Source organism: Salvelinus alpinus, chromosome 14 (assembly GCF_045679555.1).
Source record: "Salvelinus alpinus chromosome 14, SLU_Salpinus.1, whole genome shotgun sequence".
NCBI lineage: Eukaryota > Metazoa > Chordata > Actinopteri > Salmoniformes > Salmonidae > Salvelinus > Salvelinus alpinus.
Window position 1 is genome coordinate 29,034,914 of NC_092099.1, and position 19,883 is coordinate 29,054,796.

General features: G+C 39.7%; 1 protein-coding gene across 2 annotated transcripts in view; it reads right to left on the bottom strand.

Annotated features, from left to right (window-relative positions):
- LOC139538709 (cholecystokinin receptor-like) overlaps positions 1 to 19,477 on the bottom strand; it is a 72,320-nt gene extending 52,843 nt beyond the window's left edge. For both annotated transcript variants that reach the window (XR_011667788.1, XM_071341090.1), the window contains exon 1: positions 19,004 to 19,477. Coding sequence is in view for 1 of the 2 variants with exons in the window: in XM_071341090.1 (XP_071197191.1) it covers positions 19,004 to 19,166 (163 nt within the window). In the remaining variant the exon portion in view is untranslated. The remainder of the gene's footprint in view (positions 1 to 19,003) is intronic.
- Positions 19,478 to 19,883: the final 406 nt, after the last annotated feature.

Genomic DNA, 19,883 nt, shown 5'->3' on the forward strand with positions numbered 1-19,883 from the left:
CGAGAGTTTGGATTGGTCTGCCATGTGGCATGCTTCTGACTATAATGTGAGCTGTTCAGTATGTGTTGATAGTCCTTTCTACTGTGCCGTTTTTGAAAGATATAACATCAGACATCGAGAACAAAAAAAGTTTTGCTACTTTTCTCAAAAACATTGATGCCCTGAATTTATCAGGCACTATCAACAGACCAGCTGGAAAAAGTGATGGGATACTTAATGCACACGTCACAGTCAGTGTGAACTGGAATGACTTGACACAGTGCTGGCCAAACAAGATGTAGCAACAAACATAACAGAGTTAAATTGTTCCAGTCTGCCGTGAAGTGTTCATTCATATATACGGTAAGAGTCTAGCTACATTTTCAAATATACATTTCTAATTTTGTCAGAAAGGTGTTTTCATTGCAAGGTAAAGCGTACTGTTAGTTAGTTAGAAAATGTTTGCATGCTGGCTTGCTAACTAACGTTACGTCTATGATCTGTGAAGTAATATTATTCTAATCAGAAAATTATTTGAATTGTTAGTTATAGAATAATGCTAGCTAGCTAACTTTGAACATAGTTTGTTAGCTTTAGCTACCTGCAGATTCATACTACAGCTATGACAATGTTTGTATTGGTATTAGTATGATTTGGGATTATGCCAGTTCATTGTTTAGCTAGCTACAGTAGCTAACTAGCTACGTCTAATCAAAAGACTCCACTTCGGTCGGATTATTACATGACCCATCAAGTTAGCCAGGTGTGTCTGGGGGTGAACACAGCCATCTAATGTATTTCATAAACATGTGTACATGTCTAGACAATAGTGATCTATCCACTTAGCTAGATGTGGCTGGGGGGTGGTTATAGCATTTCCGTCAAATGACCCATGAATTTAGACAAGTGTGTCGGGTAAGCATCATCTATTAAGTAAAAATATTCAGTAAATATGGTATATCTAGACAATTTTGTTTACCACATGGCCTCACATGTGAATCCTTAAAGAGATGGGTGTGGCTAAGGCTTAAGAGGGTGTGACTGATGTTAAATAGGTGTAGACAAAGAAGAGCTCTCCAATAGGTATACCAAAACATTCAAGGGTCATTTTCTCAAAAGTGGGGTTACAAGTTAATCAACTTTTAAAGCAGAATTACTTTCCTATTGTTCCTCACTGCAGTGTATGATATACCATTTTCTAGCTCTGAGTCTCTAGCTCTGAGACTTTTATCCAATGTAAAAAAAAAAAACTATTTCAAATGTTGCTACAGACCAAATCAAAGCATTCGGTCACATATAAGGTGTTTTTCTGCGGCAAGGACTGGGAGACTAGTCAGGATCGAGGGAAAATGAACAAAGCAAAGTACAGAGAAATCCTTGATGAAAACCTGCTCCAGAGTGCTCAGCACCTCAGACTGGGGGCGAAGGTTCACCTTCCAACCGGACAATGACCCTAAGCACACAGCCAAGACAACGCAGGAGTGGCTTCGGGACAAGTCTCTGAATGTCTTTGAGTGGCCCAGCCAGAGCCCGGAATTGAACCCGATCAAACATCTCTGGAGAGACCTGAAAATAGCTGTGCAGGGAATCTCCCCATCCAACCTGACAGAGCTTGAGAGGATCTGCAGAGAAGAATGGGAGAAACTCTCCAAATACAGATGTACCAAGCCTGTAGGGTCATATCCAAGACTCAAGGTGACCACAGGTAGCCTAGTGGTTAGAGCGTTGGACTAGTAACCAGAAGGTTGCTAGATTGAATCCCTGAGCTGACAAGGTAAAAATCTGTTGTTCTGCCCCTGAACAAGGCAGTTAACCCAGTATTCCTAGGATGTAATTGTAAATAAGAATTTGTTCTTAACTGACGTGCCTAGTTAAATAAAAGAATAAAAACAAAGTATTGAGGAAAGGGTCTGAATACTTATGTAAATGTCATATTTCTGTTTTTTAATTTTAATACATTTTTGCTTTCTCATTATGGGGTGTGTCTAGATTGATGAGGGGGAAAAATGTGGAAAAATTCAAGGGGTCTGAATTCTTTGCTAATGCACTGTATAAATGATGTAAATAGAAAGTTGAACACTAATTATTTTATAACATTACCTATCTTGAATGGTATACTTATTTTCCACCATAATTTGCAAATAAATTCATTAAAAATACTACAATGTGATTTTCTGGATTTTTTTTTCTCATTTTGTCTGTCATAGTTGAAGTGTACCTATGATGAAAACAGGCCTCTCTCATCTTTTTAAGTGGGAGAACTTCCACAATTGGTGGCTGACTAAATACTTTTTTGCCCCACTGTATGTATATATATATATATGTGTGTATGTATATATATATGTGTATATATATACAGTGGGGAGAACAAGTATTTGATACACTGCCGATTTTGCAGGTTTTCCTACTTACAAAGCATGTAGAGGTCTGTCATTTTTATCATAGGTACACTTCAACTGTGAGAGACGGAATCTAAAACAAAAATCCAGAAAATCACATTGTATGATTTTTAAATAATTAATTTGCATTTTATTGCATGACATAAGTATTTGATCACCTACCAACCAGTAAGAATTCCGGCTCTCACAGACCTGTTAGTTTTTCTTTAAGAAGCCCTCCTGTTCTCCACTCATTACCTGTATTAACTGCACCTGTTTGAACTCGTTACCTGTATAAAAGACACCTGTCCACACACTCAATCAAACAGATTCCAACCTCTCCACAATAGCCAAGACCAGAGAGCTGTGTAAGGACATCAGGGATAAAATTGTAGACCTGCACAAGGCTGGGATGGGCTACAGGACAATAGGCAAGCAGCTTGGTGAGAAGGAAACAACTGTTGGCGCAATTATTAGAAAATGGAAGAAGTTCTGGGCTGCTTGCCTATTGTCCTGTAGCCCATCCCAGCCTTGTGCAGGTCTACAATTTTATCCCTGATGTCCTTACACAGCTCTCTGGTCTTGGCTATTGTGGAGAGGTTGGAATCTGTTTGATTGAGTGTGTGGACAGGTGTCTTTTATACAGGTAACGAGTTCAAACAGGTGCAGTTAATACAGGTAATGAGTGGAGAACAGGAGGGCTTCTTAAAGAAAAACTAACAGGTCTGTGAGAGCCGGAATTCTTACTGGTTGGTAGGTGATCAAATACTTATGTCATGCAATAAAATGCAAATTAATTACTTAAAAATCATACAATGTGATTTTCTGGATTTTTGTTTTAGAATCCGTCTCTCATAGTTGAAGTGTACCTATGATAGAAATTACAGACCTCTACATGCTTTGTAAGTAGGAAAACCTGCAAAATCGGCAGTGTATCAAATACTTGTTCTCCCCACTGTATATATATATATGTGTGTATGTGTGTATATATATATATATAACTTCTTTTTTTAAATTATTTTTTAAATTATTATTATTAATATTTTATTTTTTTAAGTCTGTCACATCTGTGAATGTGGAATGTGTTTGGTTGGTTGATTGATTGAAAAACAAGAAAACTTAAGAAAACTTTCAATTGAAAAAAAAATGCAAATATGGCAACGATTGGGCGTTCATATCGATATCCTTTCTGTCCGAAACGATCTACACCTTCGAGCTTGATTTTTTGGACGGTATCTGTAGCGCTTTAACCAGGTGTTCTTTCACCACACTCTGGATCTTCATCCTGATTCTCTGTAATACCAGTAAGTACCAGATTTTCTCGCATAGATCTAGTCTATATTTCAAGTAAGGCTTCGCTCAGAAACATGTTCTCTTTTTTAACTTCTTTAACGTCCATTTCAATAGTATTGACTGTACCTTTTAGCCTGTTTGTTTCTCCGTTGTCGCAGCTTTTTCATCACTCATCTCGAGGCTCGCCTTCAACTCCTTTATATCATTACTGACTAGTTCAAGTATTCACAATGTATTATTTATCGACTTTAGCAAGTCGGTTTCTACACTTACCATTCCAGGTGGTGAAAAGCATACATCGTCAGTGTCAGTCGAGGAGTCTGGTTTTCTTTCGGGAATTGGTTCTCCATGCTTACTCTCTGACATGTGTTGGTATTATTGGTCGAACAAATTCTCTAGCCTTATAATTTGTTTTTTCTTGTTATCCAGATTGAAGGTTATTGCCCACAAATGTACAAGTATGTGGATTGAAGTCCTAATATTTACTCAGATTTACAGATATTGAATATTATGTTTTCATCTTGAGGCATTCTGCTCCACTGTCTTCAGACCTGTTCTTCCCTACACTCCTGTTCCTGACTATAGACGTATAACTTTACCTGATACTGAAAACCCAACAGGAATTTTAGGAAGAACTGCCCCTGATATCACACACTGAGGTTTTAAGAGGAAGTATTCCACCTACTTTCTCTGACGACGGTGAAAGTAACTTCAGTGAGCTTATGTGGTGCTGCGGAAGTTGGAATCCACCCACCAACTCCTATTACACAACACATGTCCTAAATGACAATATGCAATGACAAAAATATCTTCACACACATACACATACACTTTCTCTCTCACATTACCCTGATGCTGTATCAGCTCTAACTTGTAAGCACCTCAGTGTTGGCTCAGAATGTGTTTAGAGGGACCTGCAATTAAACACATTCTCATTAATAAGTTGAGCCTAACTAGGGTGTGTGTGTTTATGCGTTTGGGTTTGTGGTGTTTATGTGTGCGTGCGTGTATTTATGTCTGTGCCTACATGCACACCACAATCAGGTAATGGAGAGGGAAGACACAACTAAAATACACTGCCTCTCTTCTCTCACTCTCCCTCGTTCTTTCTTCCTGTCTCCCTAATGAAATATGTTACACCGGCTTCAGCCTAATCGAAGCCAATTACTTTCCTGTTTGCTCAGTGGCTGTGCAGGGAACAGCCATAACTCCCTGACCACATTTACTTCTGTCATCCTGCTGTTTGTACCAGGAGAGGAGAAACCATTCTCCTTAATCACCCCTGGTATTCATCTTGGCGAGTTGGAGGGAAACAGAGACATAAGTAGAAAATAAAAATCAATACAGCCCATTACAAACTCATTCTTCTGTCACTGAGACAGAGGGCTTTGTTTTGACACAATGGTAAATCTTACCGTTGGCGGTAATGCTATAGGTCCAGGGGAGTATCAGACTTTTTTTAGGAATTAGGAGCTCAATAGCTGGCGGTGGCATGAAAGGGCTGGGATCGATGAATAAATACAATTGTAGGTGTGGCGAAGGCCTGGCCACTCACTGGCCAATCAACACATTTCATGGCTTAATACTGCATGTATCGCACCTCCTCAAATAAAAAATACTAGGCTCCCATAAATTGTATGTGTGAGGCACATTCTCAATAAGCCATATAGTTTAGCCTAGGACTGAATCATTTGAATATGTTTGGAGGAGCGCGTCTTTGGTTACCAGACAAGATTCCGATTATGATCACTGTATTGGTCAATTGCACACAAGGTCCAATAAACATTTGACTTCCACTTTTACCCCCTCCAAAAGACACATTCAAGTATTTTTGGAGAGGTGCGGGGGCTGCCACACAGGGCAAGCTGTTGTTGTGTGGGGTTAAGTGCCTTGCTCAAGGGCACAACGGCAGGCAATAGCATCTAGGATTTGATACCAGCAACCCTCTTGTTGCCAGCTCACTTCCCAACAGATTTTTTTTTACGTCTGATTCGGGATTTGAACTTTATGCTGGCTCACCTCTCTAACTGATACGCTACCTGCCAACTACCTGCTGCCTACAAGAGGCGCTCTTTGGAAACGGTGATGAGGATACTTGGCTAATGCACTTAGCTCACCTCTCATTCCATGATTGGCATATGGACATATAGCCTATATGGAGGGGGTTTTACGCACATCCAACATTTTTTTAAATTAATTTTACCTTTATTTAACCAGGAAGGGCTCATTGAGATTTGAAATCTCTTTTTTTCAAGAGCGTCCTGGCCAAGATAGGCAGCACCAAGTCATTACACAATTACAGACAGACAACATGAAAAACTACAAGTAATCTAGTTAAAACCATAGAATTCACAAGAGTATAACAAAGTCATAAAACAGCAAATTAAAAACATTGACAGGTCAGGGAATCAGTCTCAAAATCCTTCAACAGTGATTTAAAAACACAAATTGGGACAAATTCTTCCAGTTTAAAAGTATTTTGTAAGGCGTTCCAAGCCGATGGCGCAGAGTACATTAAAGCCCTTTTACCAAATTCAGTTCGGACATTTGGAAGAGTTAGCAGGATGAACTCCTGCTAACGAAGAGAGTACCCACCACATTTCTGAACAATAAAAATGCCCAAATAAAATGGTAGGAAACCCAAAATGGCTTTGGAAATAAAAGTATACCAGTGACTGAGCCTACGAGTGACTAGAGAAGGCCAGCCAACCCTGATATATAAAGTACCATGGTGCGTAAGGGTTTTGCAGTTTAAATAAAATCTCAATGCGCCATGGTAAATGGTATCAATTGATCTCAAACACTGAGCGGAAGCATTCATATATAAAATATCCCCATAGTCTAGTAAAGGCATAAATGTAGCTGATACTAGCCTGCTTCTGGCTTCAAAAAAAATAAACAGGACCTGGCTAAAATAATGTACAATACATAGAATAAAAGTGGATGTACGCTCACTGTTTTGCTGCTCCCAAACTCTATCTTTTAATGTCTAAAAGTTTAAGTTGTTGAATTTTAGGACTCCTTTAGGTATAAAATTCAAAAAATATAGATATATATTTTTATAAATATTGAATTTGGCCTTTACTACTATAGCCCATAGAAACGCATTGATTAACACATTCATAAATGGCAAAAAAGACTGTCAAAAATAAATCAGAAATAATAAGGTTTTGAAGTGTCTGTCCTATATCTAGGATAAATATTTTTGTGTTTTTGTACACATATTTAACCCCTTATTTTTGTTGCCACAAAACTACCTCCATACTTCCATTTGTTTGTACAGTCGTGGCCAAAAGTTTTGAGAATTACACAAATATTAATTTGCAGAGTCTGCTGCCTCAGTTTGTATGATGGCAATTTGCATATACTCCAGCATGTTATGAAGAGTGATCAGATTAATTGGAATTAATTGCAAAGTCCCTCTTTGCCATGCAAATGAACTGAATCCCCCAAAAACATTTGAACTGCATTTCAACCCTGCCACAAAAGGACCAGCTGACATCATGTCAGTGATTCTCTCGTTAACACAGGTGTGAGTGTTGACGAGGACAAGGCTGGAGATCCCTCTGTCATACTGATTGAGTTCGAATAACAGACTGGAAGCTTCAAAAGGAGGGTGGTGCTGGGAATCATTGTTCTTCCTCTGTCAACCATGGTTACCTGCAAGGAAACACGTGCCGTCATCATTGCTTTGCACAAAAAGGGCTTCACAGGCAAGGATATTGCTGCCAGTAAGATTGCACCTATATCAACCATTTATCGGATCATCAATAACTTCAAGGAAAGCGGTTCAATTGTTGTGAAGAAGGCTTCAGGGCACCCAAGAAAGTCCAGCAAGTGCCAAGATTGTCTCCTAAAGTTGATTCAGCTGCGGGATCAGGGCAACACCAGTACAGAGCTTTCTCAGGAATGGCAGCAGGCAGGTGTGAGTGCATCTGCAAGCACAGTGAGGCGAAGACTTTTGGAGGATGGTCTGGTGTCAAGAAGAGCAGCAAAGAAGCAACTTCTCTCCAGGAAAAACATCAAGGACAGACTGATATTCTGAAAAAAGGTACAGGGATTGGACTGCTGAGGACTGGGGTAAAGTCATTTTCTCTGATGAATCCCCTTTCCGATTGTTTGGGGCATCCGGAAAAAAGCTGGTCCGAAGAAGACAAGGTGAGCGCTACCATTAGTCATGTGTCAAGCATCCTGGGACCATTCATGTGTGGGGTTGCTTCTCAGTCAAGGGAGTGGGCTCAATCACAATTTTGCTTAAGAACACAGCCATGAATAACGAATGGTACCAACACATCCTCCGAGAGCAACTTCTCCCAACCATCCAGGAACAGTTTGGTGATGAACAATGCCTTTTCCAGCATGATGGAGCACCTTGCCATAAGGCAAAAGTGATAACTAAGTGACTCGGGGAACAGAACATCGATATTTTGGGTCCATGGCCAGGAAACTTTGCAGACCTTAATCCCATTGAGAACTTGTGGTCAATCCTCAAGAGGCGGGTGGACAAACAAAAATGCACAAATTCTGACAAACTCCAAGCATTGATTATGCAAGAATGGGCTACCATCAGTCAGGATGTGGCCCAGAAGGTAATTGACAGCATGCCAGGGCGGATTGCAGAGGTCTTGAAAAAGAAGGGACAACAATGCAAATATTGACTCTTTGCATCAAATTCCTGTAATTGTCAATAAAAGCCTTTGACACTTATGAAATGCTTGTAATTATACTTCAGTATTCCATAGTAACATCTGACAAAAATATCTAAAGACACTGAAGCATCAAACTTTGTGGAAATTTATATTTGTGTCATTCTCAAAACTTTTGGCCACGACTGTATAGGTTACCTTCAAACAAGTCCTGTGACACTTGTGGGGGTTGTAGAGCAAAATGGAGAACACCATCGTGTTCGTGCTCCGCGAAGCGCAAGAAGAATGAATACACTGACTTCTGCAGAGGCCAAATCACAGTAAATGCTGTATGGCCACTGCAGATGTTGGACTGAACATGCAGAACCGCACTGCACAGATATCTTTCACAGTGTGCTAAGCCTACACAGTCAGCAGGGAACAGGGTAGCAGAAGGCTACATAAGCGGAGAAAGTAGTTGTGATTGTTTAGAGGTGGGCCAAAAAACTAAATCCCTGTGCATACTTGTTCACAGTGGTATAAACATGACACCAACTGAGTCTGCTTCGTTAGAATCACACGATTCTTACCAGTGGTGGAAAAAGTAGCCAATTGTCATACTTGAGTAACAGTAAATATACCTTAATAGAAAATTACTCAAATAAAAGTGAAAGTTACCCAGTAAAATACTACACTCTAAAAATTAGGGGTTCAACAAGGGTTCTTATAAGATCCTCAAAGTTCTTAGAAGAACCTTAGGGCTCTTGGCACTGAAAAACTGCCCCCAAAGGGTTCTTCTAAGAACCCCATAGGAGGTGGGGTTCATCGAGGAACCTCCTTAGCTGTTGGGGTTTCTTGCAGGACCCTTACTGCCCAACTGAAACATTTGGATTTGAAAGGACAGCAGGTGCAGGCACTTAACTGAAAAATGTGAAGATCTCCTTAATTTAAGGTAAGGTTTGTCCCTTGTATGATCTAAATTCATATTGTTTTATGACGATACCATTTATCTTTTCAAATTTGTTCAAATCTTTCTAAAACAGAAAATGGACACAAGTCAATGAATATCAATCAACAAATAGCTAAGAATGTGTAGGCTATAAGAATATGTTAAAGGTTAGCTGTATTGGGAGCAGATGACTGAACTGCTCACTTTTGTATCTGTGCCTGCCGGGATACAGTTGATTAGGCATACGTACAAAGGTATGTCTATTGGCATTGAAGATTTAGATGCACTATTGTAAAGTGGCTGTTCCACTGGATGTCATTAGGTGAATGCACCAATTTGTAAGTCGCTCTGGATAAGAGCGTCTGCTAAATGACTTAAATGTAAATGTAAATCTTATGAATATCACATTTACCATCCTCCTCCCTTACCTCTTCAATGAATATCCCATAGGCCTCTACATTATGGACAAGGTATGTGTATGAAAACCATTATCAAAATAGTTTTTTTTCTCCATTCACATTTACCTACAAAAACCAAGGTTTGAATTCTGTTGTGTGCATGTTTTGTTAATCATCTGTATAATTATTATAACTCCCAGCAGAGCCTCAAGTCCAATGGGTTTATCCTCTGGCGTGTTGATGTTAATGTGTTGATGTTCTATGTATCCACCACCAGATTGATTTTGCAGTGCATGGTGATCAAACAGGTTTCCTGTTATATTAATCAGAGGTGTAGGGAGGGTGAAGTCTGTGGATCCATATTTGGATTTTTGAATACTGCTTTGCCACTAAAATCATAATAAACACTGACAACTAAAATATTGTTGTTATTGTTTTGCATATGTTTATTATTATTATTAATAATAATAAAAATAATACTAGCGGAGGGGGGTTGTTCAAAAATTAACCCCAAAAGGTTCTTCAAAAGGTTCGTCGCGGAACCATTAAAAGGAGTTCTTTGAAGAACCCTTTTTAATTTGAGAGTGTACTTGAGTAAAAGTCTAAAAGTATTTAGTATCAAAATGTAAAGTATACATCATTTCAAAGTCCTTATATTATGCATAATTTAGTTATTTATGTCTGAGTGTTTGGAGCGTGCCCATGGCTATCCGGGATGACCAGGGATGTTCTTTTAAAAAGTGTGTGAATTAGACCATTTTATTGTCCTGCTAAGCATTCAAAATATGATGACTACTTTTGGGTCTCAGGGAAAATGTATGGAGTAAAAAGTACATACTTTTCTATTGGAATGTAGTGAAGCAAAAGTAAAAGTTGTCCAAAATATAAATAGTAAAGTACAGATACCTAAGTACTTAAGTACTTTACACCACTGTAACTTACACACACATACAGAACACACATTAGCATTACTATGAAACATGTGGTTGAATATATTATGAATTTCAGCAACACCATCAGTATTTTAAATTACCTGTTTCTCACCTAACATAAATTATACTGTTTTACAGCTTTTTTCTGTGTTTTATGTGAGATATCCTTCATGAACACCTGATAATGTCACTATACTACAGCTACTAAGGCTATAAAGGCTATAAGGCTGTGAGTTCCTTTGTTTAGTTCCCAATTAGCTTTTTTCACCCTCATCACACTGTGCGAATGTAACAGAGTTAAGAGCGTACTGTAAGCTCACTCCACAGCTGTCTTGAAATGTAGTGGATGGAGCCATCCAATTAGTACCTTTTGGGTGTCTCAAACCGTTGGAACATTGTCAAGGAGGGCGGTCACATGTGTTAGCAAAGCAGAGGTTCCGAGTTCGAGCCAGGTATAAGTCAAATCGGGGGGGGAGGGGAGTGGTACTTGCTGAGCAAGCAACGTGACATCCGTATCAGTGGTGCCATGACCCAGATGCGCAGTTGGGCTTAGCTGAAGAAAGGTTCTCCTCAGAGAGTAAGATACACGTAAATGTTATAGCTAATGGCTAATCTACCACAGTAAATGTCATATCTGTCTCTTCTAACCCAAAGTGCTACTTAAATAGACCCGTTCAGCCAGTGAGGGAGATGGAGTGTTGTCCCCCCAACCTACTGAACACAACAACAAAAAACATACAGTGGCAAGAAAAAGTATGTGAACCCTTTGGTGTGTTCAATAAAGACATGAAAACGTGTGTTATTAGTTTAATAAGCACACTATGTTTGTCTATTGTTGTGACTTAGATGAAGATCAGATCAAATTTGATGACCAACAATGCAGAAATCCAGGTAATTCCAAAGTTTCACATACTTTTTCTTGCCACTGTATATCTACTGTATAAGCAGGGTACACTGTAACGGAAAACTGTCATTTTTTGTTTTATCAACAGTAAAATACTGTGAAACGTTGATAGTGTCAATTATTGTGCAATGTGGGAGAATATTGTGGGCGGGGAAATAATTGCTATTTTGTGGCTATAGTGCCCCATCGATTTAAAATGTATAGGGGAAGACTGGAGTGACAGCAAGTCTTAAAGCTTCAATGGTTGAGCATTTTGCCATGTCCTTTTGGTCTGTTTTCCCCCTGTAGTCGATGCCAGTTTGGAAGCCTTTTTTAAGGCCTCTTGAAGTGCAAGTGATATAAAACACAACATATTCCTTGATATGCTGTACTGTGTAAACACATTACCTAGAAGCCAACCTGCTTGCACCTATACCCTGTAATAACAGTAAAATACTCTAAAATATAATAGTCAATTGTACGGAATTGTACTCTGTGTCACTACACAGTTCTTGCTTTGATACTGTATTACGATTACAGTAGGTATACTGTAATATGAAATACAGTAACTTGCGAATTAGCTGCCTATAAATTACTGTCAAATTCACAGCAATACGCTAGAAATTCACAGTGATGTGATAGACCACCTCCATTATAGGAATACAACAGAACTTGAGCAATGTGTGTGAAAGAGAGGGGGTTGAGCAAGTGTGGGAGAGAGAAAGCTAGAGAGAGAGAGAGAGAGAGAGAGGGAGAGAGAGAGAGAGAGAGAGAGAGAGAGAGAGAGAGAGAGAGAGAGAGAGAGAGAGAGAAAAAAAATTGTTGTGCAAGTGTGTGAGAGAGAGGCGGAAAAGGGGAGAATGGGACAGAAAATGAATGAGAGCAAGAAAGTGTGAAAGAGAATGATGGAGTATGTGCAAGAGAAAAATAATGAGAAAGAAACCCGGAGGTATTGTGCCAATATCTTACAGATACAAAACCTGAGTCTCAAATGCCAGCCTATTCTTACACAGTACACTACTTTGACCAGGACCCATAGAGCTTTTGTCAAACATAGTGCAATATATAGGGAATAGGGTGCCATTTGGGACACAGCATTCTTCTTGTGACTGATAGCCTGTCTTTGGCACCGCTTGTCACGTCCACCCCATTACCACTATACTGCATGATGGGGCATAAGAATTCACTTTATTCTTTAATTCAACTATCAATATGAGTGCACGGGGGTATCATCCACTTTCCACTGGGAGAGGTTTTCTTAGTTTAATAAACATGAGTGATCGTCCATCATCCAACCTACTTCACGATGTCATAAGCATGATATGACAGGTGTCAACTGTCAAGAACTTTCATAAGAGATAATATCCATTATGAGCAGCTATAACACTGTGATATTGTATGTAGTGATGTACTGTGGCTAGTGAGAGATATTGCCAGAAGACCTGAGTTGCTGTGTGTTTCATAGCCGTGTTAGATGACTTGTCGGGGGTCAAGTCTCTTGATATGATAGCCCATGCAGTCTACAGTCATGCATGATGGCAGGCTTTACCTTAACACAAACCAGGGTCGACTACATTTCAACTCCATCGAGACACATGATGAATTTAAATTTAATTGCTTGGCAACTGAAGTGAATTGATGTTGAAGTGATGGAATTGAAATGGAAACGATCCCAGTCCTGTGAAAAAGAGTTTAAATCAGGAATGGCCGTCTATTTTACAATGAGTAGAGCGTTGACAGTGAAGCTGGTGTGGGTAGTCTGAATCCGTTAGAGCTGAACCTCTAGTCCTCTGGTCATGGAGGCTTGGCTTGCTATGAAATCACTCAACCCTCTATGTGATTCAACCAGCTGCACTGCATGTCTGTCTGCATCAGTCTACTGCGCTATAAATATTTTGCATGGAGCAAAACACATAGGGACAGAGAGACAGTGATAGAAACAGAGGGACATACTGAGAAATTATTAAGGTGACTGAGTGACTAAAGATGATGGCGCAGCTGCGGTCACAGTCTTCGTGTGTGTGCGTGGGTGTGCGTGTGTCTGTGCTTGTGCACGTGCGTGGGTGCGTGTGTATACGTGCATTCGGGTCTGATAATGTCTGTGTGGTCCAGTTGGAACTTGTGGCAGATCCCGAGGGGTATGCTAAATATATAGCCAGGTCACTCAAGATACACTGCAAAATTTCACGTCGGTCCAGATTAGTGGATAAGGATGGCGGATGGGCGTAAGCCACGAGTTCCGGCTCTGAGGGTTGCGTGTTCAAGGAGCACTTGTTTGTTAACTCTTAACCTCTCTTGGGTAGGGGGCAGTATTTTCACATCCGGATGAAAAGCGTGCCTAAAGTAAACTGCCTGCTACTCAGGCCCAGAATCTATCATTGATAGATGTGGATAGAAAACACTCTAAAGTTTCTAAAACTGTTAAAATAATGTCTGTGAGTATAACAGAACTGATATGGCAGGCAAAACCCAGAGGACAAACCATCCAAAAAAATAATAATTTCAGCCTACTGCTGTGTCCAATGGCTTTCATGTTTATTATGAGGCGAAGTCCTCCCAGATTGCAGTTCCTAGGGCTTCCACTAGATGTCAACAGTCTTTAGAAAGAGTTTCATTCTGGTTTTTGGAAAAATGAGCTAGAAGTTGTAGTTTTTCTAAGTGGCTCCCATTTTGGCTATAGTGTTTCCATGCACGTGGATGAAAGCGCGTTCTTTGTTATTTATCTCCGGTAATTAACATATTATTCTCCATCTTAAATTGTATAGTTTATTTACGTATTAGGGTACCTGAGGTTTGATTATAACGTTGTTTGACTTGTTTGGATACGTTTATTGGTAATGTTTGGGATTCATTTTGTATGCATTTTGAAGGAGGGAACCGGTGGATTATTGAATGAAGCGTGCCAGCTAAACTGAGATTTTATGGATATAAAGAAGGACTTTATCGAACAAAAGGACCATTTGTGATGTAACTGGGACCTTTTGGAGTGCCAACAGAAGAAGATCTTCAAAGGTAAGGCATTTATTATATCGCTATTTCTGACTTTTGTGTCGCACCTGCCTGGTTGAAAAATGTTTTTCATGCTTTTGTATGCGGGGTGCTGTCCTCAGATAATCGCAAGGTGTGCTTTCGCTGTAAAGCCTTTTTGAAATCTGACACAGCAGCTGGATTAAGAAGAAGTTAAGCTTTACGGTTCTTCAGAATTCATATCAAACATCAAATTGGCCAGTGATAACTAGTGTTGATTTTTCAATGTAAAATGTTTGTGTTGATCAAGAGTTAAATTATCAATGTAAAGAGTCAAGGGTGGCAGGTAGCCTAGCAGTTAAGAGCATTGGGCAAGTAACAGAAAGGTCACTGGTTAAATCCCTGAGCCGACTAGGTGAAAAATCTGTTGATGTGCCCTTGAGCAAGGCACTTAGCCTTAATTGCTCCTGTAATTTGCTCTGGACAAGAGCAATGTAAATGTAGTGTAGCGATTTCAGGGGTTGTGTGGTGGATGGACAGTATGTGCCTGCGAGGTTTCTGTGTTTTCTGGCTGCCAGGACCATGGACAGCAATGGGAAGTATTCCCCAGAGACAGGGGCCATGGACAGCAATGGGAAGTATTCCCCAGAGACAGGGCCATGGACAGCAATGGGAAGTATTCCCCAGAGACAGGGCCATGGACAGCAATGGGAAGTATTCCCCAGAGGCAGGACCATGGACAGCTCAGGGGAAACTGCCAGACTGCAGCAGAACAGCCACACCTGTCTCCAGCTGTAATTAGAAACTAAACACCAGACAGGTGAAACCAATCAGGGGCCTCTACTTAACCACGCCCTGGGTTTGCTTTCTTTGTCTTTCCTTTCAGCCCGGCAGGTGAACGAGGAAGAGGAGGAGGCTATTGGAGAGACTGAGTTTACGGTGGAGCAGGAGGTTTACCGGAATAAAGGAACTGAAGATTTCAACAAGGAGTGAACCCCAAAGACCAAGAGTGGAGGCCCTTCCACTGGTGACGACGTATTTACTTTGTTTGTTTGAGTTTTGTATATCAGGAACCTTGCCCCTACCTGATTTAAAAAAAATAAACCTTGTTAACCCTTCCCGGGGACTGGTGGTGTGTGTTTCATATGTGTAAACCCTGCCTTATCAAGATCAGTGCACCGAAACCGCCACAGTAGTTACAGTAACACACATTGGTGTAAAAGAACCCCAGTGTTGCTGTTTAAGAATAGAGTTGAACCAAAACCATGACAATCATTAATATATATTTTCTTCCCATAACTCTGTTTTGTACATTGATTAATTCATCTTATGCTACTGAAATATAAATAACAAATGTTTTTAAACAATTCCAATCTTGGACTTATTGCACCCATTACTGAAATGGTTGTTCCAGTTTAGATATTTAAGGTAGTCTCAGATCTTAGTCTTCCCAAACCTGGCAGTCATTCTGAATAAAATTCAAAATGTCAGATATGCCCAATCTGGCTGGATTCCAATAGGAATTACACACTTTGCAAGCCACCATAATGTGATTTGCAGCCCAGATATGGCCAGTAAACTATTCGTTTCTAACCACAATATTAGGGTAAAGCTTTGTATACAATTTAAATACAACAAATTCACTTAGGATCTTACTCTGTGAAGTCCTTAGGACTGCACATTCAACAACCATGTCTCTATCAGTAGCAAACACAGTCATGGATGGTACTGGTAACTCTCAAATTCACTCGAAAGGCACCCTGGTAAATATGCAAATAATGCAGAAAACCCTAAAGCAGGGCCATTCAAAACAAGTCATGGAGCCTCATTTATAAACCGTGCATATGTACAAAATATACCCCAAAATGTGTGTCCGCCAGTTTTCACGCAAAAGTTGGCATTCATATTTTGTTTAAGTAATTGATGTGAGAATGTGTTCACCTCCTGGAAAACTTTAGACCATGTGTATGCACATCTGATAGTGGTTGAAATATTGTGTTGAAAGCTGGCAAGTAAATATTTTGTGCAAATGGGGGATATGATTAAAAGCTTATTCATAAAAAACAAAAATCAGGAAAACATACTAACAAGAATGCCACTATTTGCCATTCGTGAGAAAAGTGAATATCTGTGTCTAAAATAATTAGATATATAAATTAGACAGAAATATTTTTCCTATTTATTTTCATAACCATTGCAGAATGCAGTATGTTCCTCACATTTTTTGGCCTTGATGGGTTAATATTCCCGAATGAGCCATAGAACAAATTACCATGTGCATCTCTCATTTAATTGTACCTTGTAGTCTAGTAAATAGATAGGTTTTATACATTTCAAGTTTTGCAATATCATAGGCAGCACAGTTTATAATATCGGTATACAGTCGAATTTAACAGTTGATATTTTACATTGAAGTAGGCCTATATATCAAGTTTAAAGTGTTTATTGTCACGTGCACAAGTGCAGTGAAATGCCTTTATTACTTGCTCTATTCCAACAATGTGGTAATGAATATCAATAATACTTTTTTAAAAAGTAAAGTAGAACAAAAACACAGTAATACTGCAATTGCATTTTTTTTGGAGCCTCCCCTACAATGTTTCAGAATTCGCGGGCAATCCCTCATATTTAGTTTGGGGGAAAAGTTCATATAAAACATTGTTGAATTCAAACGTTCTGCTGACAGGTCCACAACAATTTGCCATTGTTTACTCGTTCAGAAACGGACTCAGTCATGTTCCAAATAGAGCATAAAGTATTGCTAATACAGTAAAGAGACCGGTAGTTTATGTCAAATATTTGACATTATGTGTAGCCTGCAGTATCGCTGTGCGTGCCTATTGCCTATTTAATCTCATAGACTATATCAAGGCAGGTCATATAAACCCAATAATCTATTGGTAAACTAAATATTGAAGAACAATTCATATTTTTCATTCCCTGTCCTAATAATTCCACTAGTTCCAAATTATACAGGTGAATGGAGGCTCGTTCACGCGGGCACAGTTTTACAAATCTGATTTATAACGGGAAACATGCGTATGTATGGCGTGCGCTAAGTTTTATCTCAATATTTTTGAACGTGGGCATTTTTGTATGGTTCTTTATAGAACCATTCCATTTATGGTTCTTCAGAAACCATGCAGACAATGGTTCCCCCATGGCATCGCTTTCAAGAACCTTACTTGGGTCCAACTTGCACCTTTATTTTTATGAGTGTAGATATAGCCTATTTAGAGACAAACACAAATCTATTAACATTCTGCTACCCAAGACTAATTTCTGACTAATGTTCCCATCCCCCCTTAGGATGTGACTCTATTCTATACGGGTTGGCGCGATGCACGATTCACTCCCGCTCTTGTATGACAAGAAACCTCAATCATGTCATGACGATAATTGGTTTTAATAATAATTGTTTTGTATCACCCCTCGCTATTTCCATGTTAGTATAATTTCTTTGATTACATTTTCTGACACCTGACACCAGCCCATTTCTCATTGGCAGTGAGAGTTGATTTTTATTATGGTGTGAGCATATCAAAATCAATCACTGACATAAGCAAATTAACCGTAAGGGAATGCTGTCTTTGTCACATTTCACTGGATATCAAATGTCTCTCCACAGTGGAATATCTGTCCATGATTGATCTGAGAGACGGTCTCTCACACACACGCGCGCGCAAACACACACACACAGCTCTAGCTGTGAACAACAGCGTGGGAAGGAGTCACTTTGTTAGAAGTGGACAAATAGGTATACAGCTGAACATTTAGTCAAAGTGCAATGCTGACCTTTTGGTATGAGGGTAAAGCCTCAGTCTTCTGACTACACAGGATCAATGGGAACTAGCTTCATTTATGGTCGAGATTGCAGTATTTGCTAAGGATGGGTGGTAGTCATGGTTTTAAAGGGGGTGGTGTGTATTCCCAAGCGTGAGAATTTCGGAATAAGTGTGAATTGGTATGGTTTCTGGCATTGAGTTGGATTGTAGCTAGGCTGGATACATGAATGCGTAATGCGCTGTTGCTTTCTCTGCTGTCCTCATGTTAATTAGCTACATCACTGTACACTGCACACACACATACGCGCGCGGGCACACCCACACCACTTGTACACACACTGTATGAAAAGTTATTGTAATTCATTTGTGATATACCTACGCATCTGTGCTAGGGTTGACTCGGTTGTCATACAATTCTTAGAAAGAAACGGGACACTGATTACTACAATCAAAACATGATGTTCCAGCCCTTTTAAATGATATTAACTGGGAACCAATTATTATTATATCAATCATTTGATTTCTTATTCAATTAAATTATAGAATATAATCATGGTAAAATGTTTAGACTATTTGCACTTCGCATTTACCAGTTGAGATTAACTTTGCTTAAAATAGGTTTTCTTGTCTCTGGTATTTGGATAATGAACGAAATAGAACGAATCGGTAGTTTGAGCGCCTATTGCTGTTGAAATGTAGGCTACGGTGAATTGGGTTTTGTGTCAGCTTCGTGAAAATGCATTGGCTTGGCTTATTTGGTCATTTCATTTAGGTTTTTGAATAAAAAATAAATATAGGTGGCCCGGCTCCTCACCTTTCTGTTTGACATGTTGCGGTTTGAGGACCACGTAAGCGTTTCCACAGGTGGTGATGTTTGTGAGTTCCAGGCTGGAGTTCGGCGTTCCATTTGACGCTGCGCCCTGCGCTTCCACACACTCCAAGAACACAGAGGTTTCGTTCAGGGTTTGTAAATCCATCTTGAGGGTTAAAGAGAAAGGTCAAAAGTACTCATTATATTATTGCTCTCGAGCATTTGCTGTGGTCATATGACTGTCCATAGAAATCCTGAAAATATGTGTAAGTAGCCTAAATCTTTCCAAAAATACTCCAACCAAATTAAATGTTTGTCTGTAGATTTTCCTATTTTGTTTCCTAATAAACACATTCACGGTATCCTTGAAGTTGTCAGTTGCCAGTATGGGTTCATGAGTTGAGTGGATCTCTGCACTGCAGGAAGGTTGGGGACCCCACCGTGCCGCTGCGCCTCGCCCGTTGGAGTGACTGCGGCTCGGACTGAGCGCAGAGAGAGCCGCGGTGGGGTAATATGGGGAAAGGCTGAGTGCATGGGGGTGGGGGGAGCGCGGGATTGGTCGTTGTTTCTGTTTGCGGGTACGCTGTTGGGAGTGTGGGACAATGGTCGTCTGGGGTAGAAAGTAATGAATGGCCAACTGAGTGCTCCAATGGCGCCCTCAAGTGGTGCGCAAATAACCCACATTGATTTTATATTAGTATGATAACAATTGGAGTAGGCCTACAAAATGAGAAAGCAGTTAGGAACGCTCATTGTTGCAGGGACTCATTTATTACGATTGACTTCTACTTTATGACTTCAGGAGATCTATAGACTATTATTATTGACATAGTATCTAATCATATCTTTTTTAATGTCTTTTTTACAGATGAGCCCTGAATTA